The sequence below is a fragment of the Citrus clementina genome, unplaced genomic scaffold (assembly GCF_000493195.1).
Source record: "Citrus clementina cultivar Clemenules unplaced genomic scaffold, Citrus_clementina_v1.0 scaffold_5, whole genome shotgun sequence".
Lineage (NCBI taxonomy): Eukaryota > Viridiplantae > Streptophyta > Magnoliopsida > Sapindales > Rutaceae > Citrus > Citrus x clementina.
The window spans coordinates 41,966,062-41,991,692 of NW_006262201.1; the positions used below are offsets into that span (position 1 = coordinate 41,966,062).

General features: G+C 36.6%; 3 protein-coding genes across 3 annotated transcripts; all 3 read left to right on the top strand.

Moving 5' to 3' along the window:
• The first annotated feature begins 5,438 nt into the window (after positions 1 to 5,438).
• On the top strand, positions 5,439 to 6,295 carry LOC18041036 (chaperone protein dnaJ 11, chloroplastic). The gene has a single exon (XM_006435128.2). The coding sequence runs from the start codon at positions 5,507 to 5,509 to the stop codon at positions 6,017 to 6,019; it is 513 nt and encodes a 170-aa protein (XP_006435191.1). The 5' UTR covers positions 5,439 to 5,506; the 3' UTR covers positions 6,020 to 6,295.
• A 1,376-nt stretch (positions 6,296 to 7,671) lies between these two features.
• On the top strand, positions 7,672 to 10,115 carry LOC18041037. Its single transcript, XM_006435129.2, has 6 exons — positions 7,672 to 8,410; positions 8,535 to 8,583; positions 8,701 to 8,752; positions 9,028 to 9,212; positions 9,393 to 9,506; positions 9,878 to 10,115. Exons 1-6 carry the CDS (start codon positions 8,043 to 8,045, stop codon positions 10,046 to 10,048), a joined length of 939 nt encoding a protein of 312 aa, XP_006435192.1. The 5' UTR covers positions 7,672 to 8,042; the 3' UTR covers positions 10,049 to 10,115.
• Positions 10,116 to 20,216: 10,101 nt separating this feature from the next.
• LOC18041038 (thaumatin-like protein 1b) lies at positions 20,217 to 22,540 on the top strand. The gene is made up of 2 exons (XM_006435130.2): positions 20,217 to 21,082; positions 21,887 to 22,540. Exons 1-2 carry the CDS (start codon positions 20,334 to 20,336, stop codon positions 22,089 to 22,091), a joined length of 954 nt encoding a protein of 317 aa, XP_006435193.1. The 5' UTR covers positions 20,217 to 20,333; the 3' UTR covers positions 22,092 to 22,540.
• The last annotated feature ends 3,091 nt before the right edge of the window (positions 22,541 to 25,631 follow it).

A 25,631-nucleotide genomic window follows, 5' to 3' on the forward strand; every position in this document is an offset into this window, starting at 1 on the left:
ACATTAAAAAAATTAAATTATGACTCAAATATTAGGATCCTGAAAATTAATAAAATAAATATGGGTTAATTAAGAAATGGAAGATAAATTGAGGATACATAGCATTACTCCTGCCAATTGCGGGTCAAAGTTAGTTTAGGCCACACGCCCGCACTCAAAGGCCAATTTCATGCTAATCTTATCTGGGCTTGGGGCACGGGCGGTCAAGCCAGAAGTGTTAAAAAAGAAAATGGCCTTGATCAGTATAAGTGCCAAGAATATAGCCATCATGTATCCAGTCATTATTATTAATTCATATAATTAATTTCGGATTAAACATTAATACAGATGTAATTTATATTAACTCCAAATTAGAGATCAATAGGCACACAATAATTTATACGAAAGATCTAGAGATAATCAATGATTAAATCCAAAAATATTAATAGTAAGCCGTACGTGGTTATTAATTAAACTATGTGCTGGGAATTTAGATACAAACAAAAACGATTATTAAATATAAAGATATAAAATCAAACGAATAAAATGAATAGTAAAGATTGGGATCCATAATGAAAATCTTCCACTAATTTCGTGTTTCTTGGACTACAAAATCATAGATGCGAAAAAGATGGAGAAATGATCTTTTAGCTACTTCATAAGAAGTCAAAAGAAATATAAATTCAAAATATTTTTTAAACATAAATTCTTATTAGAGTGTTGGAGTATCTTTTATATATGGAAAAAACTATGGTGCAACGGTGACACGGTGCCAACATTGCACCCGGCTTTTGGATCACAATGAATCCATCTATCTAAGTAGATTTAACGGCTGGATGCAATGATAGTACGGTACCACCGTTGCACCGTAGTCGGACACTTTATATATACATACTCAAATTCAATTAGTAAAAAATCTTCAAAAATAATGAATCAACTTCAGGGCTTATGAAATAAACAAATGTAGTTCTCCATCTATTTCTTCCTCTGTCGTTTAAATTCGGACAATTCAAGGTTTTATGTACCTTCAGTCGGAAATTTCGAGTGCACCCAAATGAAAAAGTGAACGGATTTCTATTGTTCAGAAATTTCTCTAATATTGAAGTCTCTTACCAAAAGCACCGAAAGTCAAGCTTCTGACTTGGCTTCTGCTTGACTAATGGTTACAGCAACATACCGCCCGCTGTACAGAGGGCCAACACGTGTCTAAAGCACATTTTAGTCCCTCTTTCACGTGGACTCCATGTGATAGAATGACATAGAACTCACATTCCCTTAGTTATGGACGTGTCGCGTGTCCTTTAATTCTTCGACGACAGACGGGTGAGTTAAGTTATATCAATCCATTATATATTTACTCAATAATTCAAGTTGAATGCTTATCAAGTTATCATCCCCGGTGGAGAATTCAAACTGTAAAAGAAAATCTTATTTTGAATTTTACTCCAAGAAGAGCATGAAACCCTCGCGAAATATTTTGGAAAAAAAATAACAAAATTGTTAATCCACTCAATGGGTTTTTTTTTTTTCAAGTCAATAGCTTTTATTTAGTTAAATTAAAGTTATATGAAAACTGTTTGACTACATAATAATGAGAAGAGATACTGACTAATTTTGCCAAAATATTATTAATTATTACTAAATTATGTGAACATATAAGTTTATATAAGTTTAAGCAGTATTATTTAATTGATCACTATAGTTAAATTTTACAAGAAATAAGAGGCTAGATAAACAGTGAAAAATGGAGTTACAGACTATTTGTTTATGAAAATATTATACACTTTTAAATAATTTTTTTAATTATATAAAAAATTAACCCTAGTTTTCTTGATAAAAAATCAACTAACCAACGGCGCTCGAGGTTTGCATCCGGGACCTCTTTGGAACACCATAAAATCAGAGCAATTAAACTATTAATATATCCATAAACGGACATATAAAATCTATAACCAAGATTTTCAATATATTAATAGCTTCGTAATGTAAGCTTTCTTTTAGTGGTAAACAACTTTTGATAGAATTAGTCAGCCCCTCCTCTTCTTACCTTGGATAAAAAGAGTTTGAATTAGAGATGGCAGAAAAACCCGCCCGGACCGGATCCGGCCCGGACCTGGCGTATGCGGTCTGGGTTTTACCCGGACCGGATGCATGGAAAAAGCGGATCCGGGCATTGATTTTCAATGCCCGGCTACTTCCGGGCACGGGTCCGGTCACAGCATTAAGAACCCGGAACCCGGACCCGTGCCTGGTTTTTTATTAAGTAAAAAAAAGAGAGGAAAATATAAAAGCAAAAATACATTTTGCTTTGCCCAATTGCTCCCAAACCGAACCCTAAATCGCAAATGCAACACACACTGAAATCTCGCAAACGCAACACCTCTTTTCGTCTCTCCACCAGCAGCCACCACCCACCGGCACCGATGCAGTGTTGACCGCCCCTCTCCCTCCACGAACCTCTTACCTTCCTCGGTCAACTCTTTTCATTTATTACAAAGCAACGTTGCAGTTTTGAAGCATGGCTGCATTTTTATTTCCAGACTTCCAGTGCAGAACTACAACAGTGTTGTTGCATCCATTATGTTTAGTGTGCAGAACTACAGCAGTGTTGTTGCAGAGATGCAAAGAATATTGTATCATAATTTTTTTTTGAAAAAAAAACTTAAATTGGTTTTGTTTTGACTATTTATTCTTCGGTTTAAGTTAAATATAATTTTATTAGAATTTTGCATTTTTCGCGTCGGCTTCTTGTAAATTGTCGCTTTGTTGGTTATAATTTTATATCAATTTTAAGGTAACCTTTTGAATTCTGAAGTGGTGGGGGTTAAAAGTTGAATTTGGGTTTTATTCATTCTTTTGCAGTTTAAAAGAAAAAAAAATTTAAGTCCACATCAGGCCTCTCTTGATCTACGTTGTTCACTAGATTTGTGGATGTTGCATCTTCTAATCATTGCATAAATGGAAATTAAATCTTTCTCGCAGTTCTTTTTAATCAGCGAGTTCTTGTAATTGAAAACAATGGTTGAGAACTGGGCAATTAACAAGCAGCTTTGGAAATGCGGGTAGAGAAAACCCGGAAAAAACCCGTGCCCGGATAGTGCCGGGCATATGCCCGGCCCGCATAGAAAAAATTCGGGCACGGTCCGGATCCGGGTAGCTATGTGTGACATGCGGGTCGGTCCCGGGCAGCCCCAAACCCGGACCCGACCCGCACTTTTGCCATCTCTAGTTTGAATCTCTTCATGTAGGATGTGGTTGTATGATTGAGAGAGTTTATTCTTATTATGCTCTATATTTAGATTTTGTTAGGTTTTATTTGTAATTTTTTGTTAATATATAATAATAATATACCCATTTATATTGTCAATAATCCTGCATTTATTTTAATTTGTATCTTAACTAATGCGCAATCAAATACTTATTATCATTTATAAAAATTAATGATCCCAACTTTTAATTTTAAATTTCATCTCAAACGATATAGTATATAATGTGTTATTTCACCATTTAATCAATAAATGCCGTATTATTTAAGATGAATCTTAAGATTTGTAGCACTATTTTTTACAAACCCAAATAATAAATATTACCGAAGACGTCGTTTCCGCTAAATTCTGTATTCCGATCGTGTAAGGATAACTTCAATTTATATTTTATATATACAACGTTAGAACCAGGTTTTCTAACTGAATTAAAAAAAAAGAGGTACCGTGACGCGTAATTTAAGGTGCAGAATATGGGAGCACAGTGCAAGACGCAGGAACTTGGGCGGTGGAACCTAGAATAACTAGAGTTAAGGTCAAGGGCTCACGACCACATATACTATGGACCACTTTTCGGCTTGCGGGCCCACCTTTTATCCGCTAAGTAGATAAGATGCAAAGAATCCGCATCACCTTATCCAAATTTCTTTAATGGATCAACTAGAAGAACAAGCAGCCAGCTATAATTTCTCATCTCAAGTTATGATTATATTCGTATTCGTTTCGGGATAAAAATGAATCCACAAAATTTGATTTTTATGGTTGCAGCCTCTCCACCGCCGTGATTGCTACAAGACCCCTTGTGCGAATTTGTCATTGGATTGTTGTCACGTCATCGCTGGGTCAGCTTTGCCAGCTGTGCCGCCAGCCGCCTGTCGTTTACAGAATTTCAGATAAATTTCATATGTCCTCTTCTAGAACTCATTAATATAACAACTCATCCATTCAATGAGTAAAATTAATCATTTTTTTTAAAGAAAACTATTACTCATGATTTACACTAAATAAATTATTGAGATCTGTTTATATCAATTTTGATATAATATCACTCAAATTTATAATTCTCTCAAATATTCGAGGGACATCCAACTTTTATTTTAAGAGAAAAATTGTCTTCATTCAAGTTTTGGAACTCCAAGAAAAAATATTTAAATTAAACCCCCGCAATACGTCTGTGGAGGATCGAACCACTTCCCTCGCAATTGTGAGGGAGTGGCTCTAGCCACCTGGGCTAAGCCCAAATAATTTAGTAAATTAATCATTTAGATGAGAAGTTTAATAACTAACAATATTCAATAAGACTACTGAAACATAAATTTTATTAATCTATGGACTATTGAATTATTTTTTCTTCTAGAAAGACACATTTACTTTTTTTTTTTTTAAATGGTAACATGATTTTTAATAAGATGCTCTTAGTTTTAGTGTTCAAATTACTTGCTTCTCTAATCTCATTATATGTCAGCATTGATCCCTTTCAGACCATCTAAACTATAAGAAAAAGTTAGAAACGATCAAGGAAAGTTTTATTGTTTTCTGGTCTTTTTGAAAGTCTTATTATATAACGTGGCAACGTGCCAAGCATAAAAATAAATTAAACATTGTAAAAAGAATGCCATAGCTAATTTTTATTCTCATTGCGTTACTTTTGTTTATCGGCAATACAATAGACTCTGATAAGAACAAGTAACAAAAGGATTTGGAAACAAAGTAACAAATCTACTGCTATAACATGATTTGACCTTTTCGACTGTTGGCTATTCGGATGAAAGAAAGCTTGGATATTTGAGGTTACCACTTCGTAATTAGCTGAAGAACCTTCTAATTTGTTGGAACAAAAATACCAGTATGAGTCCACACGGCTGCTATTATCTAATTTTCATTGATTCATGGAGGAGTCGGATGTTGCCGAGACCGAGTCACTGTCACGGACGGACCCTATGCTGTGTACGTGGCGAATGATTTTTTCTTGGACACCGACTGTCCACTGAGTCAGCATGCACATCCAACTATCCAATTGGATAGGTCAATGCTATGATTCGTTAACGCGACTAAACTAACCATGGTTAAATGAATCCCCAGGCCAACGTAATTGGATAGGTCAATGCTATGATTCGTTAACGCGACTAAACTAACCATGGTTAAATGAATCCCCAGGCCAACGTCCTATAAATTAACGAACTTAATCATCAATTATTCTCCGATACTACTCTCATCTTCAAAACAAAACACAAGAAGTAATCTAATCATCGATTCAATCCATCATGTCTACTCTTGCATCTTCAGCCCATCTGATTGGCCCGGGATTTATCACCAACGAGACTCATTCACAATCACAGCCCACGTCTGTCAAATTCCGCCCACTTCGCGTATCGGCATCGGCTTGCGCCTCAACGGCGGAGAGAACAAGAACCCATCATCACATTACTTCTCCTGGACCCGGCTCACTCTACGAAATCCTGGGGATTCAGACGGGTGCCACGTGTCAGGAAATCAAGACTGCTTATCGGAAATTAGCAAGAGTTTTGCACCCGGATGTTGCCGCTAAGAGTCAAAATGAGAATTCAGCATATAAGTTCATGAAATTACACGAAGCTTACGAAACTCTATCTGATCCCAAGAAGCGTGCGGACTACGATCGTACCCTTTTCAGGCGAAGAAGGCCATCGGGTTCCCCATTTGCGGTCTCGGGAGTGGCAAATACGATGGCCACTTCGTCGAATTCAAGATTTTGTGCCTACTCAAGGCGGACATGGGAGACTGATCAGTGCTGGTAGAAAATAAAATACATAGCTGCAACTGCAAGATTATGTTATATGATCTTAGCTGTTCAGGAATTAGGATTAGAGATGCTGCCCTTTAACGTCTGGGGATTAATGCTAACGCGTGTAGCTATTTATGATTGTAATTGAAATTTGTTAATCCAGGCGGCATTTTTACAGCCTGCAATTGCAATGGGTTCAATGTAAAAGTTCAGTTATTAGCCTTTTTCAATTCTCTGTACATCGCTTCTTTTGCGGAGTAAATCGCAGAATTCTCCAGTAGTCTGCTTCTGTTTCCTCTGTTAACAAAGAGATCGAAGACTAACTAATTTGAAATTAACGGGGGAATGGCAATAAACAGCTGAATGTCCTCTCTCTTCATCGAGTTACTCATTCAACTCAACGTACAAAGTCTTTCTTTTAGTTTGACAATGACTTTACACGTCTAAGGATACTAATAATTACCTCGACTTGATTATCAGCCTTATAAAAATGTCATAAATTACAATAAAGGAAATTTATTTGCATTGAGATTGATAAAGAATGTGACCTTTATATTAATTTCTTAAAATGCCAAGACATTACTCCTGAGCCCGAGAATCGTTTAAAATTAAAAACTAGGAGGCACGAAATCATGGAGGCTTGAACTCCGCAGTGACGGATGAGTTTCATTGTACAGAGCAGATCCGAAACATGCAAACAGTTGGATGCCTGTGCTTACACACCACCCTACCCTACCCTTGACGCGTATGCACGTCTGATGCCTTCTTCTAAATATATTATGATTATATTTGAAAGTTGAAGCAGGCGGCATTTTTACAGCCTGGAATTGCGGAAATGTCAACAATAAAGCAAACTTGTCTACCTTGAGATTTGAGATTGATGAAGAATTTTGTCTTGATTTTTAAGTTTTAAAACCTGTGTTGATCAGAGCACTTAGGAACCAAATACAAATTAAAAACGAGGCATCATGGTGCATACTTGAACATGGGACGACAGGTAAGTCGAATTCATTGCAAAGAACATGGTTTCACTTTCACATAAATGAAAGATACTGCAGTTAACAGTCAAACTGAGAATTCAGCATAGGAGTTCATGAATGTACGCGAAGACTGAAGCGTATGCATTAATTCTCTTTAAGGCCATTGAGTTTCCCATTTGTAATGTCTGGTCTGGTGACTACATTGGCCAATTCATCCAAATCATAGATTTTTGTGGCTATAAAAGCAGCATGGGAATTGGGAAATTGATCTCTGATGGGATCATGGGAAGGGAGGGCTGCTAAATTGATGAGGAAATAACAAGATTGGTGCCCCCGACTCTTTTTTTTTTTTTTTTTTTTTTAAACTTCTAAATCCCGGGATCACTACTAATATTTTTGTAAATACGGCCTATGGCATGATTGCAATTGAAAGTTACATCAGGCGCCAGGCAGCATTTTTAACCGCCTGTAATTCAGTAATTCTAGAAGTACGAGTTCTTTATTTTTAAGCCCTCTGTATGTCTCTGCTTGATTTAATGCCAAGTTGCCAACACTGACTAGAGCTGTAAACCAAGGAGCTACTATCACTTTGAAGATAATGTCACTCTTCTACCTACTTAATTATTTTTGTAATTTGTAGAATTTCATACTGCGATTGACAAAATAAAATTGTCTTGATTTTCAATCTATAAGTATTTGGCTGAAAAAATCTCAACAAATCCAATATGACATGCAAGTGCCGAGCGGGCAGTGGATGCTGCAATCAGGCTGTTAAGACTGATCGTTCCCCTATGCACTATCATGCTCTTGCAAATGCAACAGGCCCGACCCGAAACAACGACCAAGGCGAGATCCAGCCCAAAAAATCCAACCGAACTAATTATCTATCTCCTGCCTGATTCCGGAGTCTCCCGACTCCTATGATAAAATCGTCACATATTGTATGTATATATTTTTATAAATTTATTTTTTGAAAGACACTGGTGACTGATCCCCTATAGTTCGCTGCCTGAGACTTTTTAGTCGGCTCGCATACTTGAATACAGAGAGACGGGGATGGCTCGACTGGTACGGCCTTTAATGCAATGGCCAAAACTACGGCAACATTGTTGCCATCGTGCTCCGCTCAACTATTTCTTCTCCTCATTTCTGCGACGAACACCAATAGCCACTGAAGAAACGACGTCGCTTTCTTTCTCCGCAACATCCGCACCTTCCTCTCACGGTAACGTCCATAACCGCTTACGCGCACTCAAACCAAGGAATGCTCCACCGTTGAATTCCCATGAAGATAACTCGGCCACTGACTCTGATTCCGACGATAAGAAAAGCCGCAACCAGAAGAAGCGCGACGCTCGCCGCGCCGTCCGTTGGGGCATGCAAATTGCCGCTTTCTCCACTCCTCAAATTAAACGAATTCTCAGGTACGCGTCAAAATCTATTCTAATTCTAAAATAACACTACGCCTCTCTGCAAATTACAATTTCAAATTTCAACCTTTAACGCTTTGTCTTTTTTTCTTTTTTTGGGTTTTTCCCTAAATTATAGCGTGGCTTCTCTCGACGAAGATGTGCTCGATGCTATAATGCTAGTTAAGGTGCTTCTATAAAGTTTTTTTTTGGTTAGCTGTTATGTTATCTTTGCTTTTTTAAATATGCCTTGGAAGGGAGTTTTCATTGCGGCAGAGGATAAGGTGCTTGTGTTTTTGTCGCAGAGACTAGGGCCTGATGTTAAAGAAGGAAAAAGGAGGCAGTTTAATTATATAGGTAAATTAATAATAATTAAATAAGGTTCCGGCTACGTTGTAACCGTTTTAAGGCAGAGCACCTTTTCTAACCACGCGATCAAAGTTATAATGAATTTTTTACTATTTATTACTTTGCGTATATGGTTGTAATTCGTGCTCTACCTTAGAGCAATTTCAAGATAGTCATAGCCATTAAATAAAAACTGCAAATTGATCCCTGTGAAGTAATAATTCATTTTTTTTCTACAGTTTGTGGGGCCTGTGTTCTTAATTGAATGGTGAAATGTGTGTTAGGAAAACTGCTGCGGGAAGTTGAACCTGAGTTGATGGAAGGTTTAATTCAAGCTACAAAAGTCGGGGATCACGCTACTCTGCAGGCTTTAGCTGCTGCAAATATGCAAAACATTCAGGATGACAACAATCAGCAGTCCAAAGAATCCGAGGATGAGAAGGAGAAAGAAGAAGAAGAGGAAGAAGAGGTATTGCACCTTCTCTTTGTTTAAGTGACCGTCAATGCTCCATGTTGGACCCCACGAGTTCAATTAGTCTATACTATCCAAATCAGCTTATAGTTTGAAAAACTTGATGAACTTAAAAAACTAGCGGAATCCTTCAAGATATATATCATCCTATTCTTACTTTTCAAGCATTGTTTTCAGGAATTGCAGGAGTATGTCAATATAGCAACAAGATGGTATGATGGCCTGATCAATAAGGACATTAGCATTACGAATGAAGTATATTCAGTTCAGAGTGTTGATTTTGATCGTCAGGTAATAGCTGGTTTACAAGTTTTAATGCATTAGTTATCCACTGCTGTTGCCCAAGAGGTCTCTCTGATTTAGGGATGATAAATTAAAATATCAAATGAAAGCACATTTTTTATAACTAGAAACCTTTTCAACCACTTATCTATATCTGAAATGATGAACTTCCATACAAGTGTGTTTCATCCCATAAAGTCTCGTGCAATTGAAACTTTAACAAGAGGCAATAGTTTCAGCCTTGCCTAATCATCTAAACATTGTTGCCCTATTGAACCAATTTCAATAAGTATGCTTGTATTAAGCATATAAGCCATGCAATTGCTGTTGATCTAAAAGTGGACCATATATGTTCTTACTAAGCTATGTTATTTTGACAGGAATTGCGGAAACTTGTTAGGGGAGTCCTCTCCGTTCAAGAAAGGCAGGCTATTGCTGATGGAAATGAGGGAGAACAGGGACAAGTAGATTCAAAAATTGTACATGCCAAAAAGTCCCTTACTCGTTTCCTTCTTACCCTTGCGAAGGGGATGTCAGTAAATACTATCTAAATTAATTATTGATTATCTTCATCTGTAACATCTTAAATTTTTGCTAATACAATAATCCTTTCTTAGCTTATACATTCTATGAGTGTACAAACAATTACAATCACCGTTCTCACCGTTCACCAAGTCAATGATGCGTGCCATTTACCGTTAAGAAAGTTAGCTGATTCCAAATTTCTAGCACTGCGTAAGATATGGGCTTGGCTGGGATTGAGTCCTGATTCCTACCGCTCAGCTGGCATAGTTGGACTATTGGCACCCTTTATTAATTACTTTTATTCCTCTCTCTCTCTCTCTCATTTGTACAATTGGTTTTGACAAATTAAAAACATTAATATTTGTTTTTTTTTTCAAATTGATTATTTTTGTTTTTGAAAGTTAATGATTTTTAATATTCTAGAGAGAGAAAGTTTGAAGAGAAAAATAGAAATAGAGATACCAAAGATTTCAAAAAGAAAAAAGATTTAAGAGAGAAAATTTTTGGAAATGGTAAGATTTACTAATGAAAAGAATGTTTATTTTTTAATAAAAATATATTCTTGGCATTAAGTGGAGTCCGATTTTTTTTTATAAAAAAAGTGGGGTTTCAGAGAAATTTAAAGGGGTGCTAATAGTCCAACTCTCATCTTTATGAGCTTGGCATGCACTCTTTCCTTGAAGCCTAGTGTAATAATTGGGCTTGGCCCATGATGTTAATGATTTCTGGCATGTGTCTGTACTCCTTATTGAGCATATTTCCCTCTCCATTCTCCAACACCAATCGAATCACACTAATAACCAATCCAAAAAGTTGGCAGCCATTCTGTCAAAATTCTTCTCAGAGGCGCTTTAATAAAGAAAATGAACTTGCCTTAGATGGCATTTTGCAAGTGCAATGATGTGGACTGAAGCAATCCTCACCCTTTTCTGTTTTTGTCCAATTTAATCATTCAAAAGAGTTCTTATCTTCTACCCAACGCCAAGCAATTGATAATTCGAGTATTTGTCAAATCGTTTAAGAACAGAACAATTTCTTTTTGGAGGAGAAGGAAAAAAAAAAAAAAAAAAGGGAAGAGAGGATGAGAAAGAAATAAAGAAAGAAAAAATCCGATCACTAAGCAGTCCTATGGTTCACACTTAACACTTTAGTGACAACAAATTTGTCACGGGAATATTGGAGACGATAACAGCATGGGCCAATTGATGAGGTGAAGATAGTAACAGATTTGTCATTATAGAATCTCACAAAGATAACAAAGCTAAATTAAGCAATCTTATGTGTCAATAATGGTGCTTCCGTTGTCCAATCTAGGCTGCTTTTTGCATCAGCAGATGTGATTTAAAATCAGAAAAATAGGCATCAGTGTTGCTTAAATATTGTTATCACTTCCCCCTTGATGGAAAATTACGGAACGAATGATGGTATCCTCTTTTCAAAATGCGTTTAATCAGCTGATGATTATATGATTTCATGATTGTACTAATTGACGCAAGAGCCCAAAATATTTAATGTGAATGTGAATATAATCTGACAAAACGGCAGGTGACGTGTTTCCTGCACGTCCAAATGCCGTGCTCCATTTTCTCTAACCAGAGTGTCTCTATACAAAATCATTATAGAAAATCCAGCAGTGACATGGATATTTTTTCATTTCATGCTTCTACTTTTGAAACTCCTTTGTTGAATTTTGCACCTATTGATTTGAAAAAAAATGGGGCGAATCTACGAGTTTGGTACAGAAATCAATTCATGTCCAATCAGCCTTAGTCAGCCGAATCCCGTCTTTTTCCCAAGTATAGACGCCTTTCCCTGAAGATGACAAAAACACTCTACCCATCCCATGCACATAAATGATAAATTAACTGAAAATGCAGCCACCGCCACCATAGTCTTAAAGCACGTCGAAAGTGGTCAATGTGACCAAGTTTTCACTAGAAAACCATCCTTATTAGTCTACAGCGTCGTTTCTCTTTACACATGTCCAATAGAAGGTTAATTTTAATTGTACGTGGGAGATAATTTTTTTTCACATGTCCAATTATCATATTTGTACGTGGGAGGAAATTTTTTTCACATGTCCAATTACATCCATGACAAGCTATCTACAAATGGTTTAAACAAATCCCTAAACCTTAGTTAGTAATATGCAATAGTAATTACGAACCCGTTTGTTATTATTATTGGTGGTAATAATGTGATGTCATTTTCATCTTGAATGTTAGCAAGCCGCCTCTTGTAAAATTCTTATTTTGACAGTAAAAAGCAAGACTACTTTTTGCGACAAAACAAAAATGTTGATTACATACGTCATTGCTGTGCCGGCACGTTGATTAATTCAACATTTCACGGAGAATTTTCTTTGCATGTTTACGAAACAGTTACGGAAATTTTAATTAATTAAATTCTAACTATGGCCTAACATATCCCCGTTCGGTTATGAGCAGTCAATTATCATTCTGATTCTACTGTTTAAACACGAGGAAGTGATGTAGCTTTTGGACTTTGCTTCTAAGCTCGTTTATACCTGTAATTGTGGCTGCTGTCCCTGTTTTTATAGGCAAGTTTAACACCACCTTCAAAGCATGTTGACCCCGCAAGAGACTCATCAATCTTAAAAAAAAAATCAACCTCACAAGAGAGATTGACAAATAATCTCTATCAACATAATTTTTATTTTAAAATACACTTTTATTTATATTTATTATAAATTAAATAAACCGTATGATTCCTCGTCGAGTGATTGCTTAGCTTTGTTGGGCTACTTAATGTACCCAAAAAAAAATCGTATGAATGGGAGTTAAAATAAAAAAAATTAAGTGCTAAAGATAAGAAATATATATTGTGATGTGGAAAAAAGTTAATAATAAAATATATTCTTATTTTTTTGTAATTTTATAGATATTTCTTGATTTCAATAAGAAAAAATTTGACAATATTCCTGATATTTAATTACAAATTATAGTTGAACAATGTAGTTTATCAGTAAGTTAATATTTTCAAATAATTAAACTTCATAAATATAATCTTAACGTAGGGGATATGTCATTTTAAATGGTGCGAACTTCACAATTAAACATTGTAATAGCTAAACAATGTGGCCTAACTGTTGAATTAACTGATGAAGCTGAACCTCATGCAACTCACGTTGGAGTGCCAGCTGGAATCAAGCCAGCTGTAAATCCAGTAGCTAGTCTAGGAGTGAAAGTGAAAGGTGCACGTGAGAAGCTGGAAAACTCCAGATGGCAAAACTGTTATGAAGAGATTCCCATGCTGTTAGATGTGGCTGGAATTAGTTAACAAATTAGCTCTTGTTAATTGTGTTCAAGATTAGTTACATCAGCAATTATTATTTTAGTAGTTAGATTGCTTAGCTGTAACTGACGTGATTAGCAAGCATTAGATTCTACTATAAATACTGAGCTAAGCTCATTTATGTAATTAGTTGTTGTGATAATAAAACAGTTCCAGATCTTCATCTTTTTCCCTTGATCCTCAAATTCCAACTTGGTATCAGAGCTAGTTGATACAATGGCTAGCAATGAATTTCAAACTACAAGCACTCGAGCTTCGAGCTCAACTGCAAATCCAATCACAAACTCAATCAACAACTCATCGATTAACTCTTTGATCTTCAACACTCCAATCAAGCTCACAAACAACAATTACCTGCTATGGCGATCTCAAGTTATTGCCACAATCAATGCAAACGAACTGGAAGATCTAATTGACAACACTAAGAATCCTCCAAGCCGAATGGTTGTAAATGTCGATAATGACCAAACTGTGATCACCGTGGTCAATCCACAGTTCCAGATCTGGAGAAAAGTTGATCAACAACTCATGAGCTGGCTGCTTTCAACTCTGAGTGAAGAAGTGTTAAGTGCAGTTGTTGGAGCAAGCTCATCTCTAGAGGTATGGCAAACACTTTCTGGACAGTTTGGTGCCAGGTCTCGATCAAGAGTTCTTCACTTAAGAACTCAGATCCAGACAACTAGAAAGGGATCTTTAAATGTTCATGAGTATTATACTAAGATGAAGATGAATTTAGATGCACTTAGAGCTGCTGGTAATCATATGAGTAATGATGACTTTGTATTGTGTCTACTTGCTGGTCTTGGACCCGAGTATGACTCAATTGTTGCTACAATCAATGCTAAGTCAGAAAGCATAACTCCATCAGAGGTTTATGGCATGCTGTTGAGTCAAGAAAATAGGATTGAACATCAGAACTCTGTCAGTGGTTCAGATTATCAAGCAAACATTGCTTATTACAGAGGAAACCAGAGGAGGAATTGGCAATCGAATTTCAACAACTCTGGAAATGCTTCTTATCAGAGTGGAAGGCAATATGGAACTAATTCTGGTGGTGGAAACTTTAATCCAACTCAAGAGAAGATGAAAGGGAAAGCTCCAGCTGATGAAGAAATACCTAAAGGACCATGTCAGATATGCTCCAGGAAGAATCATACTGCTGTAACCTGCTGGTATAGGTTTAAGAAAAACTATGTGCCTAATTTTGCAGGAAACAAAAGGAGTGCTTATGTGGCTGAAGGTGCAGAAGCTAAAAGTGGAGGCTGGTATCTTGATAGTGGAGCTACAGATCATGTCACCAATGATCTCAACAACTTAAGCATAAGTTCTGAATACAAAGGTAATCATCAGCTTGCAGTAGGTAATGGCTCTAAGCTTGAAATTGTTTCTGTTGGTTATACATTGCTTGGCACACTTGAACCTGATATCCAGAAACACATTAAACTAAACCACATTCTCTATGTACCACAAATAACCAAGAATCTCATCAGCATATCAAAACTCTTGTATGATAACAATATATGTATTGAATTTAACAAAACATATTGTGTTGTTAAGGACAAGAGAAGGGGGATTGTTCTCATGAAAGGTGTGGCTAAAGATGGACTGTACAAGCTGCTGAACTTGCCTCTAAATCACTCTCAAGTCAAGTCTATTATGTTGTCTTCTAATTCATGTTCTAGTTTGTTTTCTATTTGTAAGATAAATAAACCAGAGTCTATGATGTCAATTGTTTCTAAAGAACTCTGTACAAGCTGTAAATATCAAAGAATCAACAGAACTCTTGATCTTTGGCACATGAGATTAGGTCATCCAAATTCTTCTGATCTTAGAAAAACCCTGTCAGCTTGTAATATTTCATTTGGGAATAAAATGCCTGAGTTGTCTTTTTGCAAAGCTTGTCAATATGGAAAGATGCACAGATTATCCTTTAAAAGTAGTGAATCAAAATCATCTACTGCCCTTGAGATAATTCATAGTGATCTTTGGGGTCCAGCACCAACCATCTCAAATCAGGGGTTCAAATATTATATTGCTTTCATTGATGACAAAACAAACTACACCTGGATTTATGGGTTAGGTAATAAGTCTCAAGCACTGTCAGCCTTCATTGCTTTTAAAAACCAAATTGAGAAAAGTTTAGAGCTGAAAATCAAAACAATTCAGTGTGACATGGGGGGAGAATACAAAGCTTTTGAACCTTACCTCAGAAATGAAGGGATAGCTATAAGATATTCCTGCCCTTATACACACCACCAAAATGGGAAAGCTGAGAGAAAACACAGACACCTTGTTGAAACTGGACTCACACTTCTTGCTCAGGCTGATATACCTCTTAGGTTTTGGTGGGAAGCATTCTACAATGCTACTTATCTTATCAACCGTATCAGTACACCTACATTGAATCATAAAACACCTTTTGAGGCTCTTTATTCCAAGAAACCAAGCTACTCTTAAATCAAGATATTTGGTTGTGAGTGTTACCCTTTCTTAAGGCCATACAACAAACATAAGCTTGATTTTCATACTTCTAAATGTGTTAATTTACGTGTCAGTAAACTGCACAAGGGTTACTTGTGTTTGAATCCAAATGGCAGAATTTATATTGCTGCTCATGTTAACTTCAATGAGGATTCTTTTCCTTTCAAAAATGATTCAAATTTCATGACCCCTGAGTCCACTCATACACCAGAACCAATAAACACATTTAGTAAGTTCCTTTCAATATCATTTCCTGCAGCAACCCAAAATCATGAGGCAACAGCAGCAAGTACAAGTTCATTGGATGACACAACTAGCTCAGATAATCTTCCTAATGAACATAATCCTGACAACAACATTGATCAAATAAATTCAATATATGAAAGTGAAAACAACACACATGAATATACTCAAACCTCTTTTCTTTCTGAACCAAACAACCAAATTCCAGAATCATCTCAGCCTACACATCAACCTAGACCTTCACATCCTATGACAACTCGAGCTAAAAATGGCATATTCAAACCAAAAGTTTACAACACTGAAAAGTCCCTGTCCCTTGACACACCTTCAAGTGTAGCTGATGCTTTGAATAACCACAAATGGAAACAAGCAATGCAGGAAGAGTTCAATGTCTTGATGAGAAATCAGACTTGGTACTTAGTTCCTCCAGAACAAAATATAAAGCTTGTTGGGAACAAATGGATTTATCGAGTCAAACAGAATTCAGATGGATCAATCAACAAATACAAAGCTCGGTTGGTAGCTAAGGGGTTTCTACAAACAGAAGGGGTTGATTACCAAGAAACCTTCAGTCCAGTTGTTAAAGCAGCAACAATAAGGATTGTACTAAGTCTAGCTGTTATAAACAACTGGAAGCTGAGACAAGTAGATATCAACAATGCATTTCTCAATGGAGAGCTCAGTGAAACTGTTTACATGCCTCAGCCAGAAGGGTTTGAAAATTCAGAACATCCTAACTATGTATGCAAGCTGAAGAAGGCCCTCTATGGATTGAAGCAAGCACCAAGAGCTTGGTTTGATAAACTCATATCAGTTCTTGAGTCTTGGCAGTTTACTAGAACCAGGTCAGACACATCCTTATTCTTTAAGAGAAGTGGAAATGATATGATCATGTTGCTGATTTATGTAGATGATATAATAGTGACTGGAAATAATAATGCTGAAATAGAACAGCTTATCAGCAACCTCAGCAGCACATTTGCTCTTAAGGATTTGGGAAATCTCAATTTCTTTCTTGGTATTGAAGTTATTAGAAATGATGAAACTTTGGTATTATCCCAGTCAAAGTATATAAAAGATCTCCTTGCCAAGTTTGATTTGAAAGAATGCAAGGGAACTGATACTCCTCTGGCCACAACAGAAAAACTGAGCAAAAACATGGGTGAAGTCTTCACTGATGCAACTCAATACAGAAAAGCTATTGGAGGATTACAATATGCAGTCTTAACAAGGCCCGAAATAGCATATGCTGTAAACAAGTTAAGTCAATTCATGGCAAATCCTTTACAACCTCATTGGATTGCTTGTAAACGTGTACTGAGATATCTTAAGGAAACCATAAACTATGGTTTGACTTTCAAGAGATCTGATTTTGTCGACCTTGTGATATATACTGATGCAGACTGGGGAAGTGATATTGATGACAGGAGATCTACTAGTGGCTATTGTGTATTCTTAGGTGATAACTTGATCAGCTGGAGTTCAAAGAAGCAGAGCATAATTTCCAAATCGTCAGCAGAATCAGAATACAGAGCTATGGCACTGGCTTGTTCAGAATTAACTTGGATCTGCTCAATTCTTAAAGAACTGGACATCAGATTTCAGAACACTCCACTGCTGCTAAGTGATAGCACAAGTGCAGCTGCTATAGCTACAAATCCAGTAATGCATTCTAAGACAAAACACATTGAAATAGACATTCACTTTGTAAGAGACAAAGTCGAAAGGAAAGAAGTTGAAATTGCATTTGTGTCTACAAATGATCAAGTTGCTGATATATTAACTAAACCTCTTACTTATCCCAAGTTCAGCTTCTTCAGAAGCAAACTTAAAGTCTTCCCAAAAGACTTAAGTTTGAGAAGGGGTGTTGAATTAACTGATGAAGCTGAACCTCATGCAACTCACGTTGGAGTGCCAGCTGGAATCAAGCCAGCTGTAAATCCAGTAGCTAGTCTAGGAGTGAAAGTGAAAGGTGCACGTGAGAAGCTGGAAAACTCCAGATGGCAAAACTGTTATGAAGAGATTCCCATGCTGTTAGATGTGGCTGGAATTAGTTAACAAATTAGCTCTTGTTAATTGTGTTCAAGATTAGTTACATCAGCAATTATTATTTTAGTAGTTAGATTGCTTAGCTGTAACTGACGTGATTAGCAAGCATTAGATTCTACTATAAATACTGAGCTAAGCTCATTTCTGTAATTAGTTGTTGTGATAATAAAACAGTTCCAGATCTTCATCTTTTTCCCTTGATCCTCAAATTCCAACTCTAACCTCAAATCTACAATTGAAATGTGTAAATCTTTACGTTACGCATGCAGTGGCGAAAATATCGCAACGTTGATTTACAGGAGCCGAAATTAATGGTCCTGCCTGTCATTTTAGTTCATTTGCAAATGTTAAACATTCAGTTAATTTCGAAGGTCGCACATTTTGGCTGTTCAAAATAATACAAGTGATGAAGGTGACCGCATGGCCAATAAGATAACAAATACATCGATTTATAAGTCTCGAATGTGAAATGCCCACGCTGTTCATGCGTTTCTCAAATCGATAGCGTGTTAAATTAGCCAATTGAACAGAACCATGACACTCGGGTCCAAGCTGGTGGCTATCCAAGTGACACATTCAAACCCACAATTTATTTATTTGTTTTAATTAGTATTATTATTTTAGTTCTATCTCCAGGAAAAATGTGTTAATCAAAATGTTATGACATTTCAATTACGCATCTTAAATGAAGAATGAACGAGTAGTTGTTTTCAGGTTCGACTATTATCTTCGGGTAAGGCTCGTGATTCAAACCAAACACAAGGCAGTTCACCAAATACACACCTCGGATGCTAATGCTATTACGGTTGGAAGTTGAAGCTAAATTGAACAGTCTCTGTTTGATTAATTACAAATTTACCATCCAGGGTTTTGTTTACTGCTACGACCAATCAGTCAACAGCAACTCCTTTTGAAGAATTTTCCTCACAAATTTGACCTTCCCGAAAAATAAAGCGTGCGTTTGCAAACCAAAGGTGACTCTTTGGATAAGAGAAAAACAGAGGCTGCCAGCTGCATTTGACTTCACTTATTCTATTCCGTTCGTTTAGTGCGCTTGTTGCTTCCATTCTTTAGCATCTATATCCTATTATATGCTAGCAATTCATCCATTTGAAATTAAATAATCAAACCCATATTCCAACTTTGAGTTTAATCCAAATTGATTTCAATTGTCGGAGGAGTATTTCTTGTACGCGAACAGGGGACAATGAAGAAGAATACACTACTCAATACTCATTCATAGCGAGGCTTGGTCAACAAGTAGTGGAATGATCCCCTGTTTGGGATTGCTGTGCAACAATTCCAAAATGCAAATTGAAGTTGCCACCGCGCAGGACTATCAAACGGGGTTTAAGGAGGACAACTCAGGCATGCATTACCGATTTCTAAATAATTGGCAACGGGGGGGCCAATTGATTTGGTTGACATTATTTATAGTGCTAAAAAAGATTTAAAGAAACAAGACGATGAGACGACCAACTAATTTACAAACTCTAGTGAATTGATTGACACATTCTCTCCCCTTATTCATAAATCACGAGGTGGAAGATTTTGAGATTTTTTTTTAAATTAAATTTGGGAGGAAAAAAAAGAAGAAGAAACAAAATGATGGATTAAGTACTTAATCTCATTTTTATTTAAATTAATACAGTAAAATTAAACACAAAAAATCCTAATGGACTTGGTAATTGAATTTTTTTTTATTATTATTATTGAAGAAAAATTTCACTTTCATTCGTCCAATAGAAAATAATTTGTGCTGGAGAAGGGACCAGCACACAACGGGTTCAGAAGAGTCCAACGCTATAACTTCACTAGGAAGGGGGCAGTAACGTTACAAATTACAATCTTCGTTGGGAAGTGTTGAAATTTTGCTTGATTCAACTAGTTTGAGCAAATTCAATGCGACAAGAGTGATCAAAATTCAAAGGCACTGTTGAATTCCCAGCCGAACGATGTAGGCACAGGGATTCATTTCTATTGGATAAGGAAGCTTTTCTCTGTTGGGCCTCCCAAAGGCCACATCCCCGAGCATTTTGCTTATAAATACCCCCACCCCCAGCAGCCATGTTGCTTATAAATATCCTCACCGCATTTTGAAAAATCACTCTGCTTCCTACCTTCTCCCTCTTCTTCTTCATTGACCTTTTTCTCTTTTCTTTTTTTTCTTTTTTTTTTTTTATATTTTTAACATTCAGCAGCCACCAGCCGCCAGCTCCTCCGATGGCCGCCTCTCAACTAACACTTTTACTTTTAATCACTCATTTAATATTTTCCTGTGTGACATCCACCACCTTCACAATGATCAACAAATGCGACCACACAGTATGGCCCGGCATTCTCTCTAACGCCGACTCTCCCGCACTCTCCACCACCGGCTTCCCCCTTGAAAAGGGAGAGACCAAGACCCTCAACGCACCCGCTTCGTGGGGCGGCCGCATGTGGGCCAGAACACTCTGCTCCCAGGACTCCACCGGTAAGTTCACCTGCGTCACAGGTGATTGCGGCGGCAAGCTGGAATGCTCCGGCAGTGGTGCTGCCCCACCCGCCACTCTTGCTGAGTTCAAGCTCGATGGCTATGGTGGCCAAGACTTCTATGATGTCAGTTTGGTCGACGGCTACAACCTCCCCGTGCTTGTCGTTCCTCAGGGTGGTGACGGACCCAATTGTACAAGCACGGGATGCGTTGTCGACTTGAACGCCGCGTGTCCTTCGGAGCTTAAGGTTATGACCGACGGTGGCAGCGGAGGTGTTGCTTGCAAGAGCGCGTGCGAAGCCTTTAGGCAGCCGCAGTACTGTTGTAATGGCGCGTTTAGTACTCCCGATACATGCAAGCCATCTACTTATTCTCAGATCTTCAAAAGCGCGTGTCCTCACGCTTACAGCTATGCGTACGACGACAAATCCAGCACCTTTACATGCGGTTCGGGGCCCGACTACACCATAACCTTCTGTCCTTCCCCCAACACCAGGTAAACCCTTTTTTTTTGGCGCAACTTTTACCTATACCCATTTTTTCCGTTAGAAAGGGTAGCTTCGTCCGTTAAAAAAGTTATTAAAAAGCTGTAAATACGAACGTTGGATGCACTTACTATTTCCTATTGATGGCTCGGCGTTTAAAGTTGCGGCCAGACAAAGAATAATATCTGAGATTTTTTTTTGGGGGTTGTGACATTTACGAGGCTCCATTAAATAAAAAATTCGTGCAAATTAAGTCACTTGAGGTCCCCGCCTCTAAGCGTATGCCGACAGGGATACATTTCCGGGACGCCACTCCTTAATCATGTGTTCCATCCCCTTTTGGTTAAATTCGCAACAAAATTTATAGTCAAAAACCTATTCTTTTCATTTTTCAATACACGGTCGCATTTTTTGTTTTGTTGTTTTTTAATAAAAGCATAGTCACGGTGAATCTAGTTATTAAAAAAAAAAAAAAAGGGTATTTCAGTCTTTTTGAGCTAGCGGGTACCTTTTATTAAGAGAGTCTGCTGTCTGTAGCCACCTAAACATTAATGCACCCCTTAGTTACAGGATATGCTTTCCAGATCGGGGAACTGAATCTGAACCAAAAATACGATGACCGACTATATTAATATTCACAAATACCTATAATTGTGCCTAGAGATGCGACTCTGACATACACCTATCTCTGACAAGGTAACGGCCAGTACGGGAATCTATATGAAAACCCAATTAATAGAAGACACGTCAACGGTTACTTTTTATTCTTTAATCATTATTCTGAGACCTAACGGTTACTTCTTTGGATTTTGCAGCCAGAAATCCTCACAAGGTGGAAACAGTGGAAGCAATGCGCCCAACACAGGGACCATCGATAGCACAATGGTGTACGAAGGTGCTTTGGACCAAAGCAGCGCATCACCTTCCACGTATACCTACGTGCTGGGATCGCATGGCAATGGCATTGCGGGTATAGTCAGCATCACATTCGCCGTCTGGAGGGCATGGCAACTCTTTTAATTTCTTCGATATTCACTAACTTAGGATAGGCCCACGGGCATACAATCATACAGAAAAATACATTACCCATACAACTTTTTGGCCTGGAAACGGAGGTTGCCTTGTCGTTTCGAGTGTGGACCCTCCACCTTTGTTGTTGTAATAGATACTTCTTCGTTGCCTGGGCCATGCCACCTTAAAGTCTGTGGTGATGGAAAAGCTCACCCGTTGATAATTGATGCCTACTTTGGGGCCAAACGCCAAAAACGAAAAAGGGGGAAAATAGGATTTATTATTTTAGAATTTAGGATTATTATTATTATTTTTTTAATATGCATTGAGTTTTATATATTATTGTTGGTGTAGGGGAGTAGGATTTATTATTCATTTGTTGGTTCTTCTCCTTACATGTAACCACCGCTCATTGGGTATCCAATAAATGGATTTTTAAAAAAAATATTAATCATTAACGTTGTTGTCTTATATTAGCGGTCCTATTTCATATGTTATAGTATCCATCTATAAATGGATTTTGGCAAGCACATGAAAAATAATTACAAAAGAATGATAGAGAGAGTACTAATGCAATTGGATAATATTATTTGAAAAAAATTATAAAAAAAAACGAGTGCGTTGAAAGCGTGGATGGTGATGCATGTGATGACTAATATACAGCTTGTACTAGTGAACAAGTGGAAAGTTGTTCCCCAATTTGTACATACCTTTTCATTAAACATCTCCTTCCTTGAGGCATGTGTTGGTTGGATTTCTCTATCATTTTAGGTACATTTGTATATTCTACAGAAGTTTTTGGCCTGCTTTCCTTTCATTTATTTAATTTTTCTGATTATGGTCTTCTAGGTCATTACAACATTAAGGAGAAACCCACCAAATTAATATTTTAAAATTTAAATAATCATATGTTGAATATAATATTTGTAAGAGACTGATGACTTTCAACTTGTTTGAGGGTTGAAAACTTCTCCTCTTTTTCTTTTCTTTTTTTTAAAGTATTGATTATGAATAAATTCGGTAGGTTCATATGTTCATATCCAAAGTTCGATCGAGATTGAAAATCAACAACGGGAGAGTAATAACACCATGTTGTTGGCCACCAGCCAATCAGCCATATATGCAAATGAAGTTTAATATTGTTGTAGTTTGGTGAGTAAGGTTTCACCATCATGATCCGTTAAGGCACATGCATGCAGCCCCACATAGTTTGGCACTCTGATCCCTTCCCTTTGCATTGCATACATGCATCCTGGTCCCATATACAATTCGCTTGCTAACTTACTATAATGATTATTTTTCACTTTAAATTAGTCATTTCCCTGGTTCTCTTTGGGTGCGTTTGGGATTGAGATTTGGGCATGTGTAACTTAAAAGATAAAGCACTAAAATGTTTGGTAAACACTAACTGCTGTAGCTTGTAAGCTATGTTAATATGATTTTTTACTTGTATAATGAAAAATCTATTATATCTTTAATAATTTTAAATTTATATTTATTACATATTATTAATTTATATTTGATAGTTACAATTTTTTTCCACAGCAACTGTAACTTAAAAGTACAGTACCTCAATTCTAAACGAGATCTTTATCTGAATAGCACGATCTGTTAATTGCAGTATGAATAAAACTAAACCTAATGTTGAAGGGAAAAACAAAATGTTTTGGAATCAAACAAACGTGCACAATTCTTATACAGAAATCATACGGACCAATAAATTCTGAGGTAATTAATACTCAAATTGAGTGAGAATTAAAGTTAACGTACACAATGACTATGCACGTCGACGGATGAAAGTGCAAGTGAAATTAATATAAATAGAACATCAAAAGTGGGCATAAAGTCAAGCACATATGCGTACATAGTCCCACGTTGACAGTTGATGCTATCAGTACCAGCGTGGTCGGCCGAGCACGGGCTGCTGGAATCGCCATGTGCTAGAACATGGAGTTGCTTACGAGTTGCGCAATGCTACGTTGCGTGCTTCGGATTGGCCATTCATGAGAAGCGAGTAAAGTATTTGCTCTAGTCCGACAGCTGATGCGTCATTGTTGTTACTACATTGTGGCCCATTCATTGAAGTTATACGAGATGAGTAATCATGCATCTTCCAAATTCTTTATACATATATCTCAAAATTTTAAATTTCATTTAAATAATGTGTCATTTATTAATTAATTAGTATTTTTTATAAAATTTAAATAAATAAATTATATTATTTCATAAATTAATCGATAAATATGCATAGCACAACTGAAGAGTTTTGGCACAAACCAGAGAAACCATGTATGCCATTGCCTACTGCCCAGAGAAAACACCACCTATGCATTAACAAACGGTACGGCCGCTAAATTCTTTGCTAAGAGTATGACCGCTCATACTACTAATGAGTAAAGCCTGCGGATGTGAACAAAACAAATTCTTGTTCGTTTACTATTATTATTTTAAATTTCAAGAGAGCTATCGCAAATTCTTGACAAGCAATAACCCGGGAAAATAATTTTCCAAAGTAAATTTTGACTAGAAACTAGTGTAACATTGGCCATGCTAACACAATCTTAAGATATAGGGAATGCATCTCCAAAATTATATTTTCTAAGTAGCAATACCCCTGTAATAGCATTGCCCTATTTGGATCTCAATGCCATAGCCCATAGGTATGAGAATGACAACAAACTATTATTACTACCCATCCAGTCAGCACTACTCCAGAGGTTAAATTACAAAAATTTAAATATTATAATTTAATTGAATCTTCTACCAGTAAGAGTGTGTATATATATATATATATATATATATATATATGAGGGAAAAAAGACACAATTATTCAAATTACTGGGAAAAGTGGGTTTTTCTAAAATATATAGCTGCCATAGAACAATATTAGATAATTATGTATGGTCAATGGATTATGATTCAATATTGAGTTGAGTTTTTGTTGAGTACTTAACCAATAGTTAGGATTTATTTTATTTTATCTTTTTTATTTATGTTGCCATACATTAATTGATTAAGTACTCCAAAAAAACTATGTTTAACATTAAATTCTTATCCATAAATCCCAGAAAAAAAAAAATTGATTCTTAGGATATACGTATATTGGCCGCTGGACATACAAATAATTTATATCATTTTTTAAATTTAAATATATAAGAATAAGTTTGAAATAGACAAATAACACCCCAAAAACATTGTTTTTACACACGCTTAATATAAAACGGTTTTTACTTGCGTCTATTGACTCACTTCTATCCACTTTTTCGTTGCTTGAAAAAGAAATCAAAAGACATTTTAATTGAGTGAGCATAATTCACATCATCATTTCCATTAATTGTTAAACAGAAATTTTGTTTTTTGTGAAACACATTGATCCATAGAATAAAAGAAAAAAGTGGGTAGCAGTGGTCTGTTATCAAAATTCAAACGCACAAAATAGGCGACTTGTCAATCAAAGCGAGCTATATTTATATTTAATTTTTTTTTTAAAAAAAAAAGAATAGGCACCATGAGGAAAAAATGTTATCTTTTCATTAATTTATTATTATA